At 45.5% G+C, this 19987-nt stretch overlaps 1 protein-coding gene across 1 annotated transcript in view; it reads left to right on the top strand.

The window, feature by feature from the left end:
- The window catches only part of LOC100659978 (zinc finger protein 805-like), a 66367-nt gene that overhangs the window by 44844 nt on the left and 1536 nt on the right, over positions 1-19987 (top strand). The window contains 2 exon segments of the mRNA XM_010586638.3: positions 18611-19785; positions 19787-19986. Coding sequence (XP_010584940.3) covers positions 18611-19785; positions 19787-19986 — 1375 coding nt within the window.

The following is a 19987-nucleotide window of genomic DNA, read 5'->3' on the forward strand; positions in this document are numbered from 1 at the left end:
GCCACAAATGTGGCCCGTCTTAGGTTGGATTTTGTAGCAGCAAGCATAACAGAGGATTGAAGGGCATGCAGCTTACTAAGGAGAGTCAGGACAAGAGGAGGCACGGTACAGGATGGGACAGGGAAAGGCGGTAAGCAAGGATGTGGCATCATCTGGAATCTTCATCACCCTGATTCCATGGGGAGGCTCTGGGCCATAAATTGTACCACACATTGTTCCTATCTCAAAAGGGCAGGCCTTTTTTAATTCCATGTCAGGCAGTCATTCGCTACAAGATGCCCTGCAGAGGCCTTGTGTTATCTACCATTTGAGGTAGCTCTTAGCCTCAAGTTTCTATTCTCAAAATTTTCAAGAGTATGCTCTTTGGAAAACAGGACTCTGACCAAACCAAAGATCCACTCTCTGTACTGACATCCAACATGCTTCCACCTTCAAGGTAAAATTTTTCACTGTATGTCAATGCCACCCAATGCTCAAATGAATTGACTAGCACCATATTCTGTGTCATATTCTGTGGTATCAGTATAAAACCAAGAAAACCAAACCCATTGCCATTGAGTGATTCCGACTCATAGCGACCCTAGGGGACAGAGTAAGACTCTGTTTCCAAGGCTGTAAATTGGTTAGTAGCTGAGCATTTAACCAGTGTACCACCAGGGTGCTTCTGGTAAAGATTTCAGCCTAGGAAACCCTATGGGGCAGTTCTTCTAGGGCCAGTATGAGTCAAAATCAATTTGACAGCACCTAACAACATTAATTTTCTTGAGTTAATATTCCAGTTAAACAGTTGGAAGTTTCTAATTAATTAATTGGTTCATACACATGAACCCTGAAATAATACTCTTCCCAGTGCTATACAAACTCACGTCACTGCACACATTTTGGGCAGGTATATATAAAAAAAACCTGTTCCTGTCGAGTTGATTCCAACTCATAGCAACCCTATAGGACAGAGTAGAACTGCCCCATAGAGTTTCCAAGGAGCACCTGGTGGATTTGAACTGCCAACTTTTTGGTTAGCAGCCATAGCTCTTAACCACTACACTACCAGGGTTTCTGGTCAGGTAGATAAGGGTAAAATATTTGATTAGATCCTCAACACTGATTACCAGGTGACATATGATTAAATGAAGACTCTCTGGCCAGCTTTGCAGTGCAGATTGCAAAGTTTCTTCATCATCTACATAGCTTTCCTCACCTGCACTCATTCCAGACATCCTAGCCTCCAATGACAGAGAATATAAAAATAGAAACTTTCATAACCCTTCTACAAACTAATCCCAAATCATTTAATTTAACCCTAAGGGTCAGCCATGTGTGAAAACAGGATTTATGTCATTCCTCCAATTTGGGCAAATTTCTCTACCATTGCCATTGGCAATAAGGTTGTTCTTTGCATCCTAATTAAACATTTCTCCATAATCTCTTTTTAAAAATAGCATCTTCTTCTAGGAAACTAACTCCTCCTTCACTTCTTGACCCAATATACATCCAGTCACTAGGTTTTTCTCTCATCTTTTAAAATTAAATCTCTCGAGGGCATTTTCTACACACTGTTTACATTTTCTCAACCTTATGCATCTTCAACTCGTTGAAATGGATTTTCTTCTCTCGCCTCCACAGTCATAAAAAACAAACCAGCTAACCAACCTCACCAAATGCAATGGTGTAATATCTTTCCAAGGATTGTTAGAATTTCTAACATGACTTTGTTAGTTTCTTGTTTGCACCACTTAACATTGGGCTGATCCAGTGTTCACCTTCTGTCCGTTCTGTTCTCTACCTCCATTCATTCCTTTGATGATCTCACCCAGCATCGTGCATAGAAACAACAGTGTAAGATAACAACTCCCAAATTTATACCTCCAGAACAGAGCCCTCTCCTAATGTTCAGTCATATGCAGAATCACCTATGTGACACACTTTGGGGTCTCAAAGACATTTCAAAGTGATCACATTAGAAGCTGGAGTCCTGATTTTTCCTCCAAACCTACTCCACTCGTAGCCTCCCAACCCAGTGCAAAACCAAACCCATTGGCCTCTAATGGATTCTGACTCATGGCAACTCCATGTGTTACAGAGTGTAACTGCTCCATGAGGTTTTCCTGGCTGTAATCTTTACAGAAGCAGATCATCAGGCCTTTCTTCCACAGCCACTGGATGTGTTTGACTTGCTCAAAAACCCAACCAAACCCATTGCCGGCGAGTGGATTCCGACTCATGGCAACCCTATAGGACAGAGAGCTGCTCCATAGGGTTTCCAATGAGCGGTGGTGGATTAGCGCCTTTTGGTTAGCAGCTGTAGCTCTTAACCACTGCACCACCAGGGCTCCTCCACCTGCTCAAAAAAAAAAAAAAACAAAAAAACCAAACCCATTGCGGTCCAGTCGATTCTGACTCATATAGAACAGAGTAGAACTGCCCCATCGGATTTCCAAGGAGCGCGTGATAGATTTAACTGCCGGCCTTTTGGTTAGCAGCAGTAACTCCTAGCCACTACTCCACTAGGGCTCAGGTGGATTTACATTACCCATAAGTCCGTGCAGCCTACAGGTACAGCACTGGGCTAAAGAGGGCCCAGGAGGGGGTGATCCATGCTTGCCAAAGGCGACGGGCGAAACCTCCCGGCGAGTTTCTCTGGGGGTTATTTTTTTTGTTGACCGTTCCCACTGAAAAGGATCTTGAGAGGCGTTAACGAAGACCGAAAAGTCTCTAGCGGAGACGAGGGTCCGGTTTCGTACCATCGCACTTGCCCTTTTCTCGGGCGATTATCCCCGCCTACCGGGCCCTTGGAAACCCTGGTGGCGCAGTGGTTAACAGCTACGGCTGCTAACCAAAAAGGTCAGCAGTTTGAACCCACCAGGCGCTCCACAGAAACTCTATGGGCAGTTCTACTCAGTCCTATCGTGTCGCTATGAGTCGGAATCGACTCGACGGCAATGGGTTTGGGTTTTTATCGGACCCTTGGTTTCCACAGCCGTAGAGTGGAAGGCCTAGCAATCACCTCTTGGTCCCCGGGTCTGTGATTACTATCAGTTGGTGGGCCTGAGGCGGAGCTCAGTGCCACGTGCCTGTTTCCGTAGAGAAGACAGACTTGGGAAGACGCCCCGAACCAGACTGGACAAACGACTGTTAGACTGTTACCCATAAAGCGTGTTTCGTGCGTCTGCGTCTGTCGTCGGGACAAACCCGGCCAAGCAGAAGCGTTTCCTGCAGGAAGGGCGCATTGGGTGGCACTTCCTGCCTTTTAGCGGTTACGTCATCGGCGTGAGCCTGTTCCCACACAAACTGCGGGGTCCGGAGCTCTGTTCAGTCGTAGCTTACTTGCTCCACTTTGTGGGCCCTCCCTCCGCGCCTTTGTTGGAACCGTGAATCTCCTGTAACGGGGATGTCCCCTGGGCCCCCAGAGGGTCTTTGGGTTCCCTGGTGCTCCGCACGCGCCCGCCGTTTCCGCAGCCCCGGATGCGCGCCCCGGGCCTTGTGCGCCTTTTACACGGGGGACACTGAGGCTCCGAGTGCGAGTCATCAGAGGTCACCCCTTCCCGGGCTGGGGAAGCCGCGGCGCCCGCCCCGGTCGCCCGCCTCTCAGTATTGCCGCTTTGTTCACAAGGTCCCAGGATGGCGGTGGCGCTGAGGAACAGGGCCCAGGTGAGTGGAGGACGTATTTGGAATCGCTGCTGCTTCGCTGTGTCGGAAAGGACTCTTGGGTCGGCTGGAAGCCTTGGAAGGCCTGGATTTCTCTTTCCAGGTGTTTGTTCACGGCAAGTGGAGCTACATTGTCATTTGCTTTATCCCTAGGCCTAGAGGAGTGTCAAGAAGACGTGGTTGCGCAGTGGTTAAGCGCTCTTCTGCGAACCAAAGGTCGGCGATTTGATCCCACCCAGTGGCTCAGCGGGAGAAAGAACTGGCGATATGCTCCCATAGAGATTAAAAACAAAAAACCAAACCCAGTGCCGTCGAGTCGATTCTTACTCATAGCGACCCTATAGGACAGATTACACCCTAGAAAACCCTATGAGGCAGTTCTGCTCTAAGCACTGAATGATGTCGCTGAATCCCACAATTGTTATTGGTGAAGTGGGACCTCTTATTGTATTGATCCTGAGAACAAGACTTAAGAGAAATGAAGTGAGGACCCTGAGGTCATACAGCAGGCTAGTGTCAGATTCAAGAGTTTGGCTTCAAACCTCAAGGCTCTAGCTTCAGCGCTGGGTACTTGTAGTCACTTTAACATGGCCCATAAAGCCCTGAGCATGGTGCAAGGCACCCGGTGAGCCTCAGCCACCACCACTGTTACCATTATTGGTACAATTATTGTTGTTGTTATTATCGTCCTTTTTCTCTGACATTTCAGAGTGCTTACTGTCTGAATTTCACAGTCCAGTGGGATTGTCATTGTCTTGTGTCATTCCCTAATGACTCCCATATAAAATAGGAAGCTCTTATCTGCTACACTGTTGTATTCTCTCAAAAGCGGCGTGTCAGGACAGAGCTAGGCCCTCAAGGGGTGCTGGGTGATTTGGGCCTTGAGTGTCTCTGCACCTTGATTATTGACACACAGACAGGCTTGCGTCCCATCCAGCAATCTCAAGACCAACACTGTTGCCTCTCTTTGACTTGCCAGGTGTATGTGACCTTTGAGGATGTGGCCGTGAACTTCACGCGGGAGGAATGGGGACAGCTGGACCTGACCCAGAGGACCCTGTACTTGGAGGTGATGCTGGAGATCTGTGCACTCCTGGTGTCGCTGGGTAAGACCTCACCTCATCGCCATGAACGTATTTTTTATTTTCATACCTGGAGGGGATGCTGCTGGCGTCTAGTGGGAAGAGGCCAGGGGTGCTGCCCAATATCCTACATGCTCAGGTCAGCCCCCTCAACAAATAATAAAATTAGCTAAAGATGTTAATAGTGTGGAGGTTGAGAAACCCTAAATTAGTTCTCCACTGAACGTAATAACCAATGTAAACCATTCAAGTTGGAGGAAAGGCAAGGTTAGAAATCCAGGGCGTTTCTTTTATTTTTTTATTGTGCTTTAGGTGAAAGTATACAACTGATGTTAATTTCTCATGCAAAAATTTATACGCATATTGTTATATGACATTAGTTGCAATCCCTAAAATGTAACTGCACACTCCACCTTTCCACCCCGGGTTTCTTGTTTCCACTCAACCAGTTCTTGTCCCTTCCTGCCTTCTCATCCAGTCTCCAGACAGGAGCCATCCATATGGTCTCATGTACCTGATTGAACTTAAAGGCACACTTCTCACAAGTACTATTTTTTGTTTTATAGTCCAGTCTAACTTTTGCCTGAAGAGTGGGCTTTGGGAATGGTTTTAATTCTGGGTTGACAGAGTGTCCAGGGGCCATAGTTTCCAGGTTCTTCCATACTCTGTCAGACAATTAAGTCTGTTTTTTTTATGTGATTTTGAGTTCTGCTCCACAATTTTCCTCTGCTCTGTCGACTCTGTTGTGTTCCTGTTAGGGTAGTCAGTGGTGGTAGCCAGGCACTGTCTAGTTCTTTGGGTCTCAGGCTGATGGAGTCTCTGGTTTATGTGGACCTTTCCTCTCTTGGGCTGATATTTTCCTTGTGTCTTTGGTGTTTGTCATTCTCCTTTGCTCCAGGTGGGTTGGGGCCAATCGATGCATCTTACATGATCACTTGAAAGCTTTTAAGACCCCAGATGCCATTCAGCAAAATGGGATGAAGAACATTCTCTTAATAAACTTTGTTATGCCAATCGACCTAGATGTCCCTGGAAACCGTGGTCCCCAGGGCCAAGCCCCAGCTACTCTGTCCCTCAGAGTGTTTGTGTGTGTTCAGGAAACATCTTAGCTTTTGCTGTGGTCCAGTTGTGCTGACTTCCCCTGTATTGTGTGCTGTCCTTCCCTTCACCAGAGATGATTCTTCCTCTTATCTAGTTAGTGAATACACCTCCCCCCTTCCTCCCTTTTCTTGCCTTCTTATAATAGTCATCGTTGTTCTTAGGTGCTGTCGAGTCGGTTCCCACTCATTGTGACCCTGCGTACCACAGAATAAAACATGGCCTGGTCCTGCACCATGCTCACAATCGTTGTTATGCTTCAGCCCATGGGTGCAGCCACTGTGTCAATCCATCTTGTTGAGGGTCTTCCTGTCTTATGCTGACCCTGTACTTTACCAAGCATGATGTCCGTCTTCAGGAACTGATCCCTACTGACAGCATGTCCAAAGTGTGTAAGATGCAGTCTCATCATCCTTGCTTCTAAAGAGCATTCTGGTTGTACTTCTTCCAAGACAGATTTATTCATTCTTTTGGCAGTCCATGGTATATTCACTATTCTTCACCAGCACCACAATTCAAAGGCATTGATTCTTCTTCGGTCTTCCTTATTCATTGTCCAGCTTTCGCGTGCATATGATGCGATTGAAAATACCATGGCTAGGGTCAGGCGCACCTTAGTCTTCAAGGTGACATCTTTGCTTTTCAACACTTTAAAGAGGTCCTTTGCAGCAGATTCACCCAATGCAATGCGTCTTTTGATTTCTTTTTTTTTTAATTTTTTTTAATCGAAATTTAGATGAAGGTTTCCAGAACAAACTAGTTTCTTATCAAATAGTTAGTACACACATTGTTGTATGACATTGGTTAATAACCCCACAACATGTCAACACTCTCCCTTCTCAACCCTCGGTTCCCTATTACCAGCTTTCTTGTTCCCTCCTACCTTCCAGTCCCTACCCCAGAGCTGGTGCACCCCTTTAGTCTTGTTTTGTTCCATGGGCCTGTTAATCTTTGGCTTAAGGGTGAACCTCAGGAGTGGCCCCATTACTGAGCTGAAAGGGTATCTGGAGGCCATATTCTCAGGGTTTCTCTAGTCTCTGTCAGGCCAGCAACTCTGGTCTTTCTTTTTGAGTTAGAATTTTGTTCTACATTCTTCTCCAGCTCTGTCCAGGACCCTCTATTGTGATCCCTGTCAGAACAGTCAGGTGGTAGCTGTGCACCATCTAGTTGTACTGGACTCAGTCTGGTGGGGGTTGTGGTAGATGTGGTCTATTTGTCCTTTGGACTAATCTTCCCCATTTGTCTTTAGTTTTCTTCATTCTTGCTTACACCCGAATGGGTGAGACCAGTGGAGCGTCCTAGATGGCCACTCACAGGGTTTTAAGACCCCAGATGCTACTCACCAAAGTAGAGTGTAGAACATTTTCTTTATAAACTCTGTTATGCCAGTTAAGCTAGATGTTGCCTGAGACCATGGTCCCCACAGCCCTCAGCCCAGCAGTTCGGTCCCTCAGGGAGTTTGGATGTGTCTCTGGAGTTACCATGGCCTTGCCTTGTGAAGGTTGTGCTGGCTTCTCCAGTATTGTATACTGTCTTATTCTTCACCCAAGTTACCACGTATCTATTGTCTATTAAGTGTTTTCCATCCGTACCCCTCCCCTCCCTCCTAACTATCAAATACTGTTTCTTTTTTTATGTAAACCTTTTCATGAGTTTTTACAGCAGTGGTCTCATACAATATTTGTCCTTTTGTGATTGACTTATTTCACTCAGCATAATGTCCTCCAGATGCATCTTACTCTCCTGGGCTGAGTTCCTTTTGTTTGTGGATTTCTTTTGTTTTCATTGAGATTTTATGTTTTTCTTTTTTATTTTGGTGAGTAGGTTTGTTAACTTTCTTTGTAGTTACCTTGATATTTACCCTTATCTTTCCAGGTTTGAACCAGTCTATTACTTGCTATTGCCTTGCCTTCCTCTCCATTAGAAAGTTCTGTATCTATACCATTTGTTCCCTCTTTTATTTTTCTGACATTGTTGTTGTTTACAGATTAACCTCTCTGGTTCTTTGTTGAAATTCTTTTGGTTTTGGATAGTCCTTGAGAATACAATTCCTTCCTTGGTATCTGGCTAGTACAGTCTTGCATCCTAGATTCAGGCTCTGCTCTGATGTTGTTCTCAGACCGAAGGACTCCCTTTAATAATTCTTGTAAGTTTGGTTTGGTTTTTACATATTGCCTTAATTTCTGTTTATCTGGAAATGTCCTAATTTCACCATCATATTTAAACGAAAGTTTTGCAGGATATATTATTCTTGGTTGGCAGTTTTTTTCTTTGAAGGTTTTATATATGTCATCCCATTGCCTTCTTGCCTGCATAGTTTCTGCTGAATAATCAGTTTAGTCTTATTGTTTCTCCTCTGTATGTGACTTTTTGTTTTTTTCGAACTGCTCTCAGGACTTTGTCTTTGGTTTTAGCGATTGTGATTATGATATGCCTTGGTGCGTTTCTTTTGGGGTCTATCCTATATGGGGTTCATTAAGCTTCTTGGATGGTCAGCTTTTCATCATTCATGACATTAGGGAAGTCTTCTATCAGCGATTCTTCAGTGATCCTCTCTGTGTTTTCCATTTTGTATCCCTGTTCTGGAACTCCGATCAATTGCAGATTTTTGCTCTTGATTGTATCCCACATAATTCTCAGGGTTTCCTCATTTTTCTTCATTCCATTTTCTGATTTTTCCTCAGAGTTGTATCGAAGTGTTTGTCTCCAATTTTACTGATCCTCTCTTCCATCATTTCAAACCTGCCCCTCAACCCTTCTGTGATACTGTCCATTTCTGAAATCTTATTATTTATCTTTTGGATTTCTAATTGTTGTTTCTGTATGATTTCTAGTTGTGAATTTACTTTGGCATTTTGTCCCTGTATTATTCCATTTTTTTGTCTGTATTTTTTCCATGAATTTTCCTACCTTTGTCTATTTTTTCCTTGTTTTTCTCTGCTTTTTGCTTCAACTCTTGGATAACTCTCTGAATACTAAAAAAATTTGAATTCCCTGTCAGGTAGTTCTAATGCTTTTTTGTCTACTGGAAAGTCATCCGGTGTTTTGTTTTGGATGCCTACTGGAACCATCCTGCCCTCTTTTATATGTTTTGATATTGTCTTCTGTCTTTGGAACATTCAGTAGTTACTTTCTTCATTTCTTGATTGTAGATTTGTTTTTTTCATCCTGTTTTTTTGTTTTATTTGGTTATATCTGAGCAGGTGGGATGTACGTTCTTTGTTGTTTGCTCACCTGTAATCGCAATATGTTTCACCCACTTGTCCGATGGACAGGGCCATTCAGCTATGGTGCAGCAGGGCAGGTCCAGCTGAAGGGGAGGGGCTGGGATGGGTTGTTCATGGCACATACTAGGGCCAACAGGGTGGGCCATGAATTACTGCTGGTTAAGTTCCAGTAGGCCATGCCTGTGCTGCTCGGAGGTGTGATGTTCAGCACATGGTACAGGTAGGCAGGAAAGAGGGGGGAGGTTGTGATTTATGGAGCTAATACGGGTATGGGCAAGAGGAGAGAGAAACAGGAGCCAAAAACAAACAAAAAAAAAGGAGTACAGAGGGAGCTGGCCATTGGAATGGAGAGATGAGAAACTGAGAAATGGAGAAAAGCAAAAAGGAAAAAAATAAAACCTAGATAAAATTTGGTAAAGAAGAAAAAAAAAAGCCCCCAGGGGTGCCACTAGTGCAGCTGCCATGACCAGGGAAGTCTCCCAGGCTGCGCAGTATAGCCTGGCTAGAGGGGATATAGATGTCAGGCAGCACCAGGTATTCAGGAGACAGGAACAGAAGGTTAGTATAGACAGACGAGAACCGAGAAATGAAGAAAGATAGAAAGGGAAAAAGGGAAGAGGGAAAAAAAAAAAAGAAAGAAAGAAACGCCCCCAGGGATCCTGCTAACGTGGCTACGCAGATTGGGGGAGTGGCTCCTAAGCCGTGCAGCGCAGCCTGGCTAGAAGGGGCTCCCAAGTGTGAAAAGAGAAAGAAAACAAACAGAACAAAGCAAAACAAGCAAAAAAAAAAAGCCCCAGGGATCCCACCAGCGTGGTGTTGTGGGCTAGGGGGGTGGTTGCACAGTCGAGTGGGGCTTCACAGCCTTTCAAGAAGAAGCAAAGATGGCATACAGAGCCAGGTGTTCAAGAGAAAGGAGGGGGAGGTGGTGGGAGGAACGGAAGAAACCAAAAGAGACGGAAAGAAGCAACACCAGCTCAGGGACCAGGCCAGTGTGGGCGAGGTGAATCGAAGTGGCTTGGGGCAGAAGCAGTTGCCGCTTGGCCAAGAGACTGCAGCTGGCAAGAAGCAGAAGAGGCCAAAGGAGGAGGGGGTGCAGCGTGGAGGTTAGGAAAGCTTGTATTGCTCATTACCGGGTGCTCTGTCTTGCTGGGAACTTCGTGAAGCTGCTTTCCCATACTCCCCGTCCACCAATCTGCGATGTGGATGGGGCAAATCCAAGCGGCACAGCACTTCCCAGCTGGCCAAGTCACTGCAGCCAGCCAGGAGGCTCAGAGGTAGAGCAGCAGGGAGAGGATGAGGGGTGGGAAAGCTGGTTACCGGGTGCTCTGTCTCACTGGGAGCTCTGTGAAGCTGCTTTCCCATACTTCCTGTCAGCCAATCTCTGACAGGAGACCAAGACGGCAAATCCCTGCTGTGTTAGCTGATAAGGAACCTCCGCACATATCTCTTCTTACCCTCTGTTCTCTGTCAGTTTCTTATTCCATTCGGTGTTTAGCTGAGTTCTTTATCTCTTCATTTGACACTTCAGGTTCCAGGAATGACGTTTGTCTCTGCCTTACTTAGTTTTTTGAGTCTTTGCTGTGGAGGGATGGTGTGGTGCTTCTATCTGTGGCGCCATGTTGGCTGGAAGTACCTTTCTTCTTTTTGGATGTGTGCATTTATTGCTATAAATTGACTTCTGAGTGCTGCTTGTGCTGTGTCCCAAAGGTTCTGGTAAGGTATGTTTTCATTCTCATATGAGTCTATGAGTTTCTTTATTCCATCTTTGATTTCTTCTACAACTCAGTAGTTTTTGAGCAAGGCATTGTTCAGTTTCCATGGATTTGATTTTTTTTTCCTTGCTATTTCTGTTACTGATTTCTACTTTTATGGCTTTATGGTCAAAAAAGGTGCTTTGTAATATTTTGATGTTTTGGATTCTGTTAAGGCTTACTTTTTGGCCTAATACGTGGTCTGTTCTGGAGAATGTTTCATGTGCGTTGGAAAAGAATGTGTACTTGGCTGCCGTTGGGTGGAGTATTCTTCATAAGTCTATGAGGTCAAGTTGATTGATTGTGGCATTTAGATTTTCCTTGTCTTTATTGAGTTTCTTTGTAGATATTCTGTCCTTCACTGAAAGTGGTTTGTTGAAGTCTTCTAGTATTCTTGTGGAGCTGTCTATATCTCTTTTCAATGCTGTTAGAGTTTGTTCTATCTATTTTGGAGCCCTGTCATTGGGTGTGTATATATTTGTTATGGTTATGTCCTTCTGGTGTATCAACCCTTTAATCATTACATAGCGCCCTTCCTTTCCTTAATATTACATAGTGCCCTTCCTTTCCTTTGTGGTGGATTTTACTTTAAAGTCTATTTTGTCAGAAATTAATATTGCCACTTCTGCTCTTTTTTGGTTATTGTTTGCTTGATACATTTTTCCATCCTTTGACTTTTAACTTGTTTGTATCTTTGAGTCTAAGGTGTGCCTCTTGTAGGCAGCGTATAGGTGAATCATGTTTTTTGGTTTTTTTTTTTTTTTAAAAACATTCTGCCACTCTGTCTCTTTATTGGTCCATTTACTCCATTTACATTCAGCATAATTATTAATAGGTATGTAAAAAAATTTTTTTTATGAGTTTAGTGCTGTCATTTTGATTTTGCGTGTGTGTGTGGTGTTGACAGTTTCTTCGTTGTACTTAATTTTCTGTGTTGTCGTTTTCCTTTCATCTTTTTCATTATTGTTGATTTTGTGTTTGCTGAATCTTCACGTTTTTCTTCTTTTTATTTTGATGTGTCGATTTGCTTTTTTTTTTTAGATTCGTTAGTTTCCTTTGCGATTACCTTAAAACTTACCCCTATTTTTCTAAGTTTAAACCAGTCTTTTATTCCTTGATACTGCCTTAACTTCCTCTCCATATGAAAGCCCTACGACGACACTATTTACTCCCTCTTTTTTTGTTTTAGTGTTGTCATCGTTTACATATTGTGACTCCACTATCTGTGATGATATCTGATTGTTCTGTCCCGTGTTCTAGTCTTGGGTTGCTGTCTGACATTGTTGGTTCTCCCTTTAATATTGCTTATAATTTTGGTTTGGTTTTTTACAAATTCCCTTAACTTCTGTTTATCTGAAATACTCTAATTTTGCTATCATATTTGAGAGACAGTTTTGCTGGATGTTTAATTCTTGGCTGGCAGTTTTTTTTCCTTCATGGATATGTCATTCCATTGCCTTCTTGCCTACATGGTTTCTGCTGAGCAGTTAAAGCTTAGTCTTATTAACTCTTCTCTGTAAATGACTTTTCGTTTATCCCTAACTGCTATTAAAGATTCTCTCTTTATCTTTCGTTTTGGCGAGTTTGATTATAATATGTCTTGGTGAATTTCTTTTGGGATCTACCCTGTGTGGGGTTTGATGAGCTTCTTGGATAGATACCTTCTTGTCTTTCATGATATCAGGGAAGTTTTCTGCCAGCAAATATTGAACAATCCTCTCTGTATTTTCTGTTATCCACCCCCCTGCCCCATTCTGGTACTCCAATCACTCGTAGGTTTTTCCTCCTGATAGTGTCCCACATCATTCTTAGAATTTCTTCATTTTTTAAATTATCCAGTTTTTCCTCAGATAAATTGTTGTCAAGGGATTTATCTTCATTCTCACTAATTCTGACTTCCGTTGCCTCCATTGTGTTCCTATGAACTTGTATTGAGTTGTCTAATTCTGAAATTTTACTGTTAATCTTTTGGATTTCTATGTACTCTCTCTCCATGGTTCCTAGCAACCTGTTAAATTTGCTCTTCTGTTCTTGTATTGTTTTCTTGAATTCCTCTGTTGCTTTGTCTTTGTGTTCCTTGGCTTGGTCTGAGTTTTGCCTGATCTCCTTCCTGATCCCTTGAAGAGCTCTGTATATTAACCTTTTGAATTCTAGCTCTGATAATTCCAAGACCTTCTCGTCCTCCAGAACATTTTCCTCGCTCTTTGTTTTGGTCACTTGCTGGAGTCATCTTGACCTGCGTCTTTATGTGATTCGATATTGACTGTTTTCTCCGAGCCATCAATAAATTTTTATAGTTATTTATTGTATGTTTGCTTACTATGTCCTAGCTTTTTGTTTTGTTTTGATACACCCAAGTAGGCTGGGCATGTGAGCTACTTTGTTTATTGGCGTCTTTGAAGCTTTCGCGTCTTGTCACGAGGTGGTTAGAGCAGCTGTTAGGTATGTGAGCTCAGTAGTCTGTTCACTTTTCTTGTTCAGATTCAGCTCAGTTGTCCAGGCCATCGGTCACCAAGTGTGTGGTACAGACCCTCACCTACAGTCTTAGACAGGCAGGGCTGCCTAGAGGTGTTTGGAGCAGGCACAGGTATCTGGCTGCAGTAGGGGGCTATGTGCTGAGCAAGGCAGAGGGCTTATGGCTGTCCCTGAGTGCCTGGGTGGAAGGCTTGTCCCTCTCCCCTAGAGTACGTATTTAGGGCCATTTTGCAGTCCAATTTTGGGCACCCAGTGCTATTGGCAGTAAGGACTGGAGGCACCACTTATTCTCAGACCTGTCATGGGTGTCTAGATGGAATGGGTGATAGCGCCAATCCTCAGGCCCCTGATGTAGGTGGGTGAGGACTCTTCTTAATGGGCAGGGTGATGTCAAATGTCATGAATCTGCAACTCCCCCTTGGCTGCTGCAGTTGAAAATAGACATGAGGTATGTGGCCTGTTGTATGCTAATGAGGGCCTACGCTGTTGAATCAGCTGACACAGGCCTAGGCAGGGGTGAAGGGCATTAGAAGTCCATGGACCCTTTATGCCATTGCCTAGGCAAATGGGCAGTGCCTGCCCTGGTTCTCGGCTTAGGGGGCGTAGCAATTTTTTGAAGCTGTGAGACTGGTTTGGGCGGACATAGTCCTGAGGTGCCAGCTTAGGGAGCTTGGTGGTTTTTTATTATTATTTTTCTAAAGCCCTGAGACTTATTTGGGAGTGGGTAGCCCTTTGTTCCAGATTAGGGGGTGTGGCAATTGTTGAATATTGCTGGACTGGTGTCAAAGTGACTGGTGTCAGAGCTGAGCAGGGAGGGGGATGGGTGAGGGAAAAGTGGCACTTCTCGGCTGTGAAAGTCCCAGAGGGAGAGGGGTTATTTTGACTCTGCGCAGTAGGTTAGACACTTGGGCTTAACTTTCGCAGGCCCGGCGCAGCTTCTCCCTGCCTCCAGAGGCTTATGGAGACTCTCCACCACCCAGTCTCTCTCGACGTGGTGAATCGCGTTCTGCGCACTACTGCTTGCCTCAGCCCATGTTCACCCGCCAACCCAGGCAGCAGGGAACCAGCTACCTCATGACTGGCACTTCTTCGCAGCTTCTGAACTGTCTCTCCCTCCCCTTGCTGCTCAATCTGACTGTCCAACTTTGTCTTTGATAATCAGGGTTCCTAGAGTGTCATATATAATCAGTCCACTTGTTTTTTCGGGTCTTTGTTGTAAGAGGGACCACAGGAAGCATCTGACTATTCTGCCATCTTGGCCCCACCCCTCCAGGGCATTTCTTGAAACTCGGCTTAGGGTAAGAACCCATGGCTTAGGGTAAGTAAGACATACCTATTTCTAGAGAATTGGAATAATGTTCTTTTGCAATGAGAAGAGATAAAGCAAAGCTGGAAAAAAGCGATAAATATTTTGTAAAGAAGATTTTAAACAAAAAGTCCTTCATCTTTCTTTAGCTACCTCCTTACTTACATTTCACACTGTGTCACCCAGGCTCACTCTGCTCCGGCCGTGCAGGGTTCCTGCAGTTTCCCCAAGTGCATGCCCATGTTAGGCCTCTGCACTTGCTGTTCTCACTGCCTGGTGCATGCTTTCCGACATTTCAGCAGTTCACGGAGCTCGGCACCTTCAGTGTGAGATGCTGAAATGCTGGAGCTTCTCAGCACAGTACTCCTCTCACCCAGGTGTTTTCTGATCACGAGATCTAATGTAAGCCTCCCCTATGACGCTGCCTTTCTCCCATCATTGTTCTCAACTGGAATGATACTACACTCACCCCAGGCGACATTTGGCAGTGTCTGGAGAAACTTTTCTTTTTTATTGTAAAAATACATACAGTATTTGCTGATTTAATGTTTCTCATGTGTACAATTTAGGGATATCAGTTACATTAATTGTGTTAAGCAACCATCACCAATGTCTGTTGCCCAGTTTTCCATTCCCACATACAGAAACTCAGTGCTTCCTAAACAATGTCTTCTGATGAACTTGGTTCAGGCTCTGCCAGTGGAGCCTTCTTTTGGTCCTGGTGCCTCTGCCACTGACTTGTCAACACAGTGCTAGTGTCATTTATCCTCACCTGTCCTAATGGGCCTGAAAAGAGGCCTGCATGGCTTAGATAGGGTATGTGTGACCATAAAGAGGCCTGTCCTGAGGGAGCAAAGAGGACCTCTGTCCTGAGGGGCCTGGGAGGAGACCTACACAGCTAAGATGGGGCACGTATGGCAGAGGTCTTGCTTGCTTGCATAGCCAAGAGTATCTGGGGGAGCTGTCCTGCACTGAAGAAGGAAGGGATGTGCTCTCCACTTTGGGAGATTCTTCCAGACTTTGCCTACATATTCCTAATCCTGATCCCAAGCTGTAGCCTGTTAATCCTTCTCTTAATCATCTACTGTTGCCGTAACAGAAATACCACAAGTAGATGACTTTAACAAAGAGAAATTTATTTCCTCACAGTGAAGTAGGCTAAAAGTCCAAATTCAGGGTGTCAGCGCCAGGGAAGGCTTTCTCTCTCTGTTGGCTCTGGAAGAAGGTCCTTGTCATCAATCTTCCCATGGTTGAGGAGCTTCTCAGGCACAGGGACCCTGGGTCCAAAGGACGTGCTCTGCTCCTGGTGCTGCTTTCTTGGTGGTATGAGGTCCCCAACTCTCTGATTGCTTCCCTTTCTTTTTATTTCTTGAGAAAGAAAAGGTGGTGAAAGCCACACTCCAGGGAAACTCCCTTTACATTGGATCAGGGATGTGTCCTGGGTAAGGGTAGTGTTACAATCCCACCCTAATCCATTTTAACATAAAATTACAATCACAAAATGGAGGACAATTCTGGAAATCATGGCCTGGCCAAATTCATACACACATTTTTGGGGGGACATGATTCAATCCATGATAATCCTAATCCTGAGCTGTACCCTGTTACTTCCTTAATAAACCACTTAACTGTAAGTATGGTGTAGTAAAATGGGTTTCTTTGTGTATACTTTTGCCTTGGCTGGGTGAAAAAGAGAGAAAAAGGAAACAGCTTGGGAGATTTTCCCCCCTGGGCCTTGAAGAGTTCTTAGTTTCCCTTGTTACAGTTACCCAGGGGAGAAGCTAGTCCCTGCTGTTAGAAAATGTCAGTTACTATACCAACAGATGGAGTCATTTGAGAGGGGCTTGGTCAGTTTAGTCCAGAGAGGAGATTGGTCAGTTATGCAAATAGGACATGTAAAAGCCACTTGCCTATATAAGCACTCATTCCACAGAGGTTGAGGGGGGTCTCACTATCACCAAGAAGAATAGCCTGAAGTGAAGCATGTCCTTTGCACCCGGGGTCCCTATGCTAAGAACCTCCTAGACGCAGGAGACAGAGAAAGCTGTAACACTGGAAGGGTGGGAGCAGAACCAGGAGACCAGTATGAGATGGTGTGGGGGGCTTCCTGGGCCACATTGTGAAGCAGCTACAGTGGGCTTGCCAACCCAAAGAACAAGAGAGTTGAGTGCCTTCGGGCAGAAGGTTTGCTGGTAGAATGGGGTGCCTTTGGGCACTTGTTGGATCTAAAGGGGCTTGCCAACCCATGGAGCAAGAGAGCTTAGCACCTTCAGGCAGGAGGTTTGTTGGTAAAGTGGGTTGCTCCTGGACATTCGTTGGTGAGCTAGAAAGCTGTTACACTTGCCTGAGCAGGGTGGAGGCCAGGCCTGAACAGTGGCAGAAGAGGTCAGGCTTAAGCAGGGGCCAAGGCCAGGCCCAAGAGGGGGCTGAGAGGAGCCTGCCTTCAGGGGCCTACAGGAAGCCTGCACAGCTGGCTTAGAGAGAGAGAGAGAGACAGAGCTGCCCACAGTAAAGGAGGGAGGGATGTGCTCTTCACTTTAGGGGAGCCTTCTAGACCTTGCCTGTGTGCTTCCTGATGTTGATCCTATTCCTATTACTTTCAAGTTAATCCTGATCTCACATTACTTCCCTAATAAACTATTAACTGTGAGTTTTGTGTGGCAATTTCAACAAATTATCGAACCCAGCAAAGAAGTAGAGAGTGCTGTGGGGTGGTCAGCTGGTGTCAGAACTAGTAAAAAGGTTGGATAGGGGAGATATGTCTGACTTTCACCTCATAGGAATCAGATTTGGGCTGATGGTGGTGCTGATTCTCATTGTATCTGAAGTTAGACAAGGTCCGATGCTACTACCACCCCCTTACATATAGTCTGTGAGTTCTGTGTGGCCATTGCAATGAATTATTGAATGCAGCAGAGAAGTAGAGAGTGCCGTGGGGAGGACAGCTGGTGTCAGAATGGGTAATAAGGTTGGAGAGTGGAAGTATGCCTGACCTCCACCTCATAAGGTTCAGCTTTGGGCTGATGATGGTGATTTTTCTCTACTCCTGAAGTTGGAGGACTTACAGGTACTACTCAGACTTTACACCTGTATCCTCTGAAGACTCTGCCTTTGTACATTCTGTCTCCTAAGGCTGAAATGCCCTTCCCACTCTATTTGGCAACTTTTCCCTCTCTGTTAGGACACAACTTGTGGGATGTCTCTACTGGGAAGTATCCCCCGAAATCTTCTGTCTCCCATCTGAGCTGCATTAGGTACCTCTTCCTTGTGCTCCCTTAAGACCATGAGATGTACTCACAGAGAACAGAGTCACCACACACAGTGTCATTACCACTGTGTCCATCCACCCCCCTGGTCTGGAATGTGAGGAGGGCTCTTCCCTGTCTCATCCTCTCCCCTGGTCTCCATTCAGAGCTGGTAAAGAGGCAAAGAAAGAACTGGCAAACCTGGGTTTCAGAGATGTCAAAACACATCAGGCACAGAGTTACTATTTCCATCTTTATGTTCTCACTGAAATGGTGGTTTTATTTGTTCTCTGTTGCTATTATTAATAGGCCCTTTTGTAATGTTTGATGTCTTTCAGGGGACAAGGCAAAACTTGAGTCCACAGAGCCAACTCTTCCTGAGTTGGCCTTGTCTGATGGAGCCTCAGACCAGGGACAACTGACACAGGTAGTCTCCAAAGACTGCCAACTGGAACAATACAGGGATCAGGAGGGGCCACCGGAAATGCGGGACCAACCCTTGAGACCAGGGATAGACCCCCTGAAGGAGCAGCTGCCTGGGAAAATGAGCCCTGAGCATGATGGGCTGGGGACAGAGGATGGTGAATGTTCAAGGATTCTGCAGGAGCAAGTCTCTCCAGGAGATGCTCTCCATGACAGTGGCTCAAAGGAACCTGCTAAAGATGCCATGACTTATGAAGACAGACATTCCTACGTATTCAAGGAATACGGGAAAGTGTTTAACAAGAGACTCCTCCTTACTCAACATGAGCAGATTCACTCTGGAGTGAAGCCCTATGAGTGCACAGAGTGTGGAAAAACATTTAGCAAGAGCAAAAACCTCATTCAACACATCAAGGTCCATGCTGGGGAGAAGCCCTATGAGTGCACAGAGTGTGGGAAGGCCTTCAGCTTCAGGTCACGCCTTACACGGCACCAGCAGTTTCACACTGGGGAGAAGCCCTATGAGTGCACAGAGTGTGGGAAGGCCTTCAGCCACAGGTCAAAACTCACAGAGCACCAGCGGATTCACACTGGGGAGAAGCCCTATGAATGTACAGAGTGTGGGAAAGCCTTCAGCCACAGGTCAAAACTTGCACAGCACCAGCGAATTCACACTGGGGAGAAGCCCTATGAGTGCACAGAGTGTGGGAAGGACTTCAGCCACAGATCAAAACTTGCAGAGCACCAGCGGATTCACACTGGGGAGAAGCCCTATGAGTGCATGGAGTGTGGGAAAGCCTTCACCCACAGATCACAACTTGCACAGCACCAGCAGATTCACACTGGGGAGAAGCCCTATGAGTGCATTAAGTGTCCAAAGGCCTTCAGCCGTAGGTCCCAACTTACACGGCACCAGCGGATTCATACTGGGGAGAAGCCCTTTGAGTGCACTGAGTGTGCAAAGGCCTTTAGCTGTAGGTTCCAACTTACACAGCACCAGCGGATTCACACTGGAGAGAAGCCCTATGAGTGCACAGAGTGTGGGAAGGCCTTTAGCTTCAGGTCACACCTTACAAGGCACCAGCAGTTTCACACTGGGGAGAAGCCCTATGAGTGTATCGAGTGTGGGAAGGTCTTCAGCCACAGGTTACAACATGCACAGCACCAGCGAATTCACACTGGGGAGAAGCCCTATGAGTGCATTGAGTGTGCAAAGGCTTTCAACCGTAGGTCCCAACTTACACGCCACCAGCGGATTCACACTGGGGAAAAGCCCTATGAGTGTATCAAGTGTGCAAAGGCCTTCAGCTGTAGGTCCCAACTTACACAGCATCAGCGGATTCACACTGGGGAGAAGCCCTATGAATGCACAGTGTGTGGGAAGGCCTTCAACCAAAAGGCACACCTTATAAAGCACCAACGGAGTCACACCGGGGAGAAGCCCTATGAGTGCAGTGAATGTGGAAAGACTTTCGCCCACTCCTCCACTTTAGTCCGGCATAAAAGGAACCACACGGGAGAAAAACTCTTTGGGCAAGAAGTGTGGGAAAGCCTTTCGTGATCAGCCAGCCTTATTTGAACGCTACAGGATCCACACTGGAGAGAAGCCCTGTGAGTGCAGTGAGTGCGAGAAGGCCTTCAACCGCAAGTCATACCTCACTCAGCACCAAAGGATTCATACTGGGAGAAGCCCTATCAGTGTGACAGATGTGGGAAGACCTTTCAGGAGTGGGAA

The sequence above is a fragment of the Loxodonta africana genome, chromosome 11 (genome assembly GCF_030014295.1).
Source record: "Loxodonta africana isolate mLoxAfr1 chromosome 11, mLoxAfr1.hap2, whole genome shotgun sequence".
Classification (NCBI taxonomy): Eukaryota; Metazoa; Chordata; class Mammalia; order Proboscidea; family Elephantidae; genus Loxodonta; species Loxodonta africana.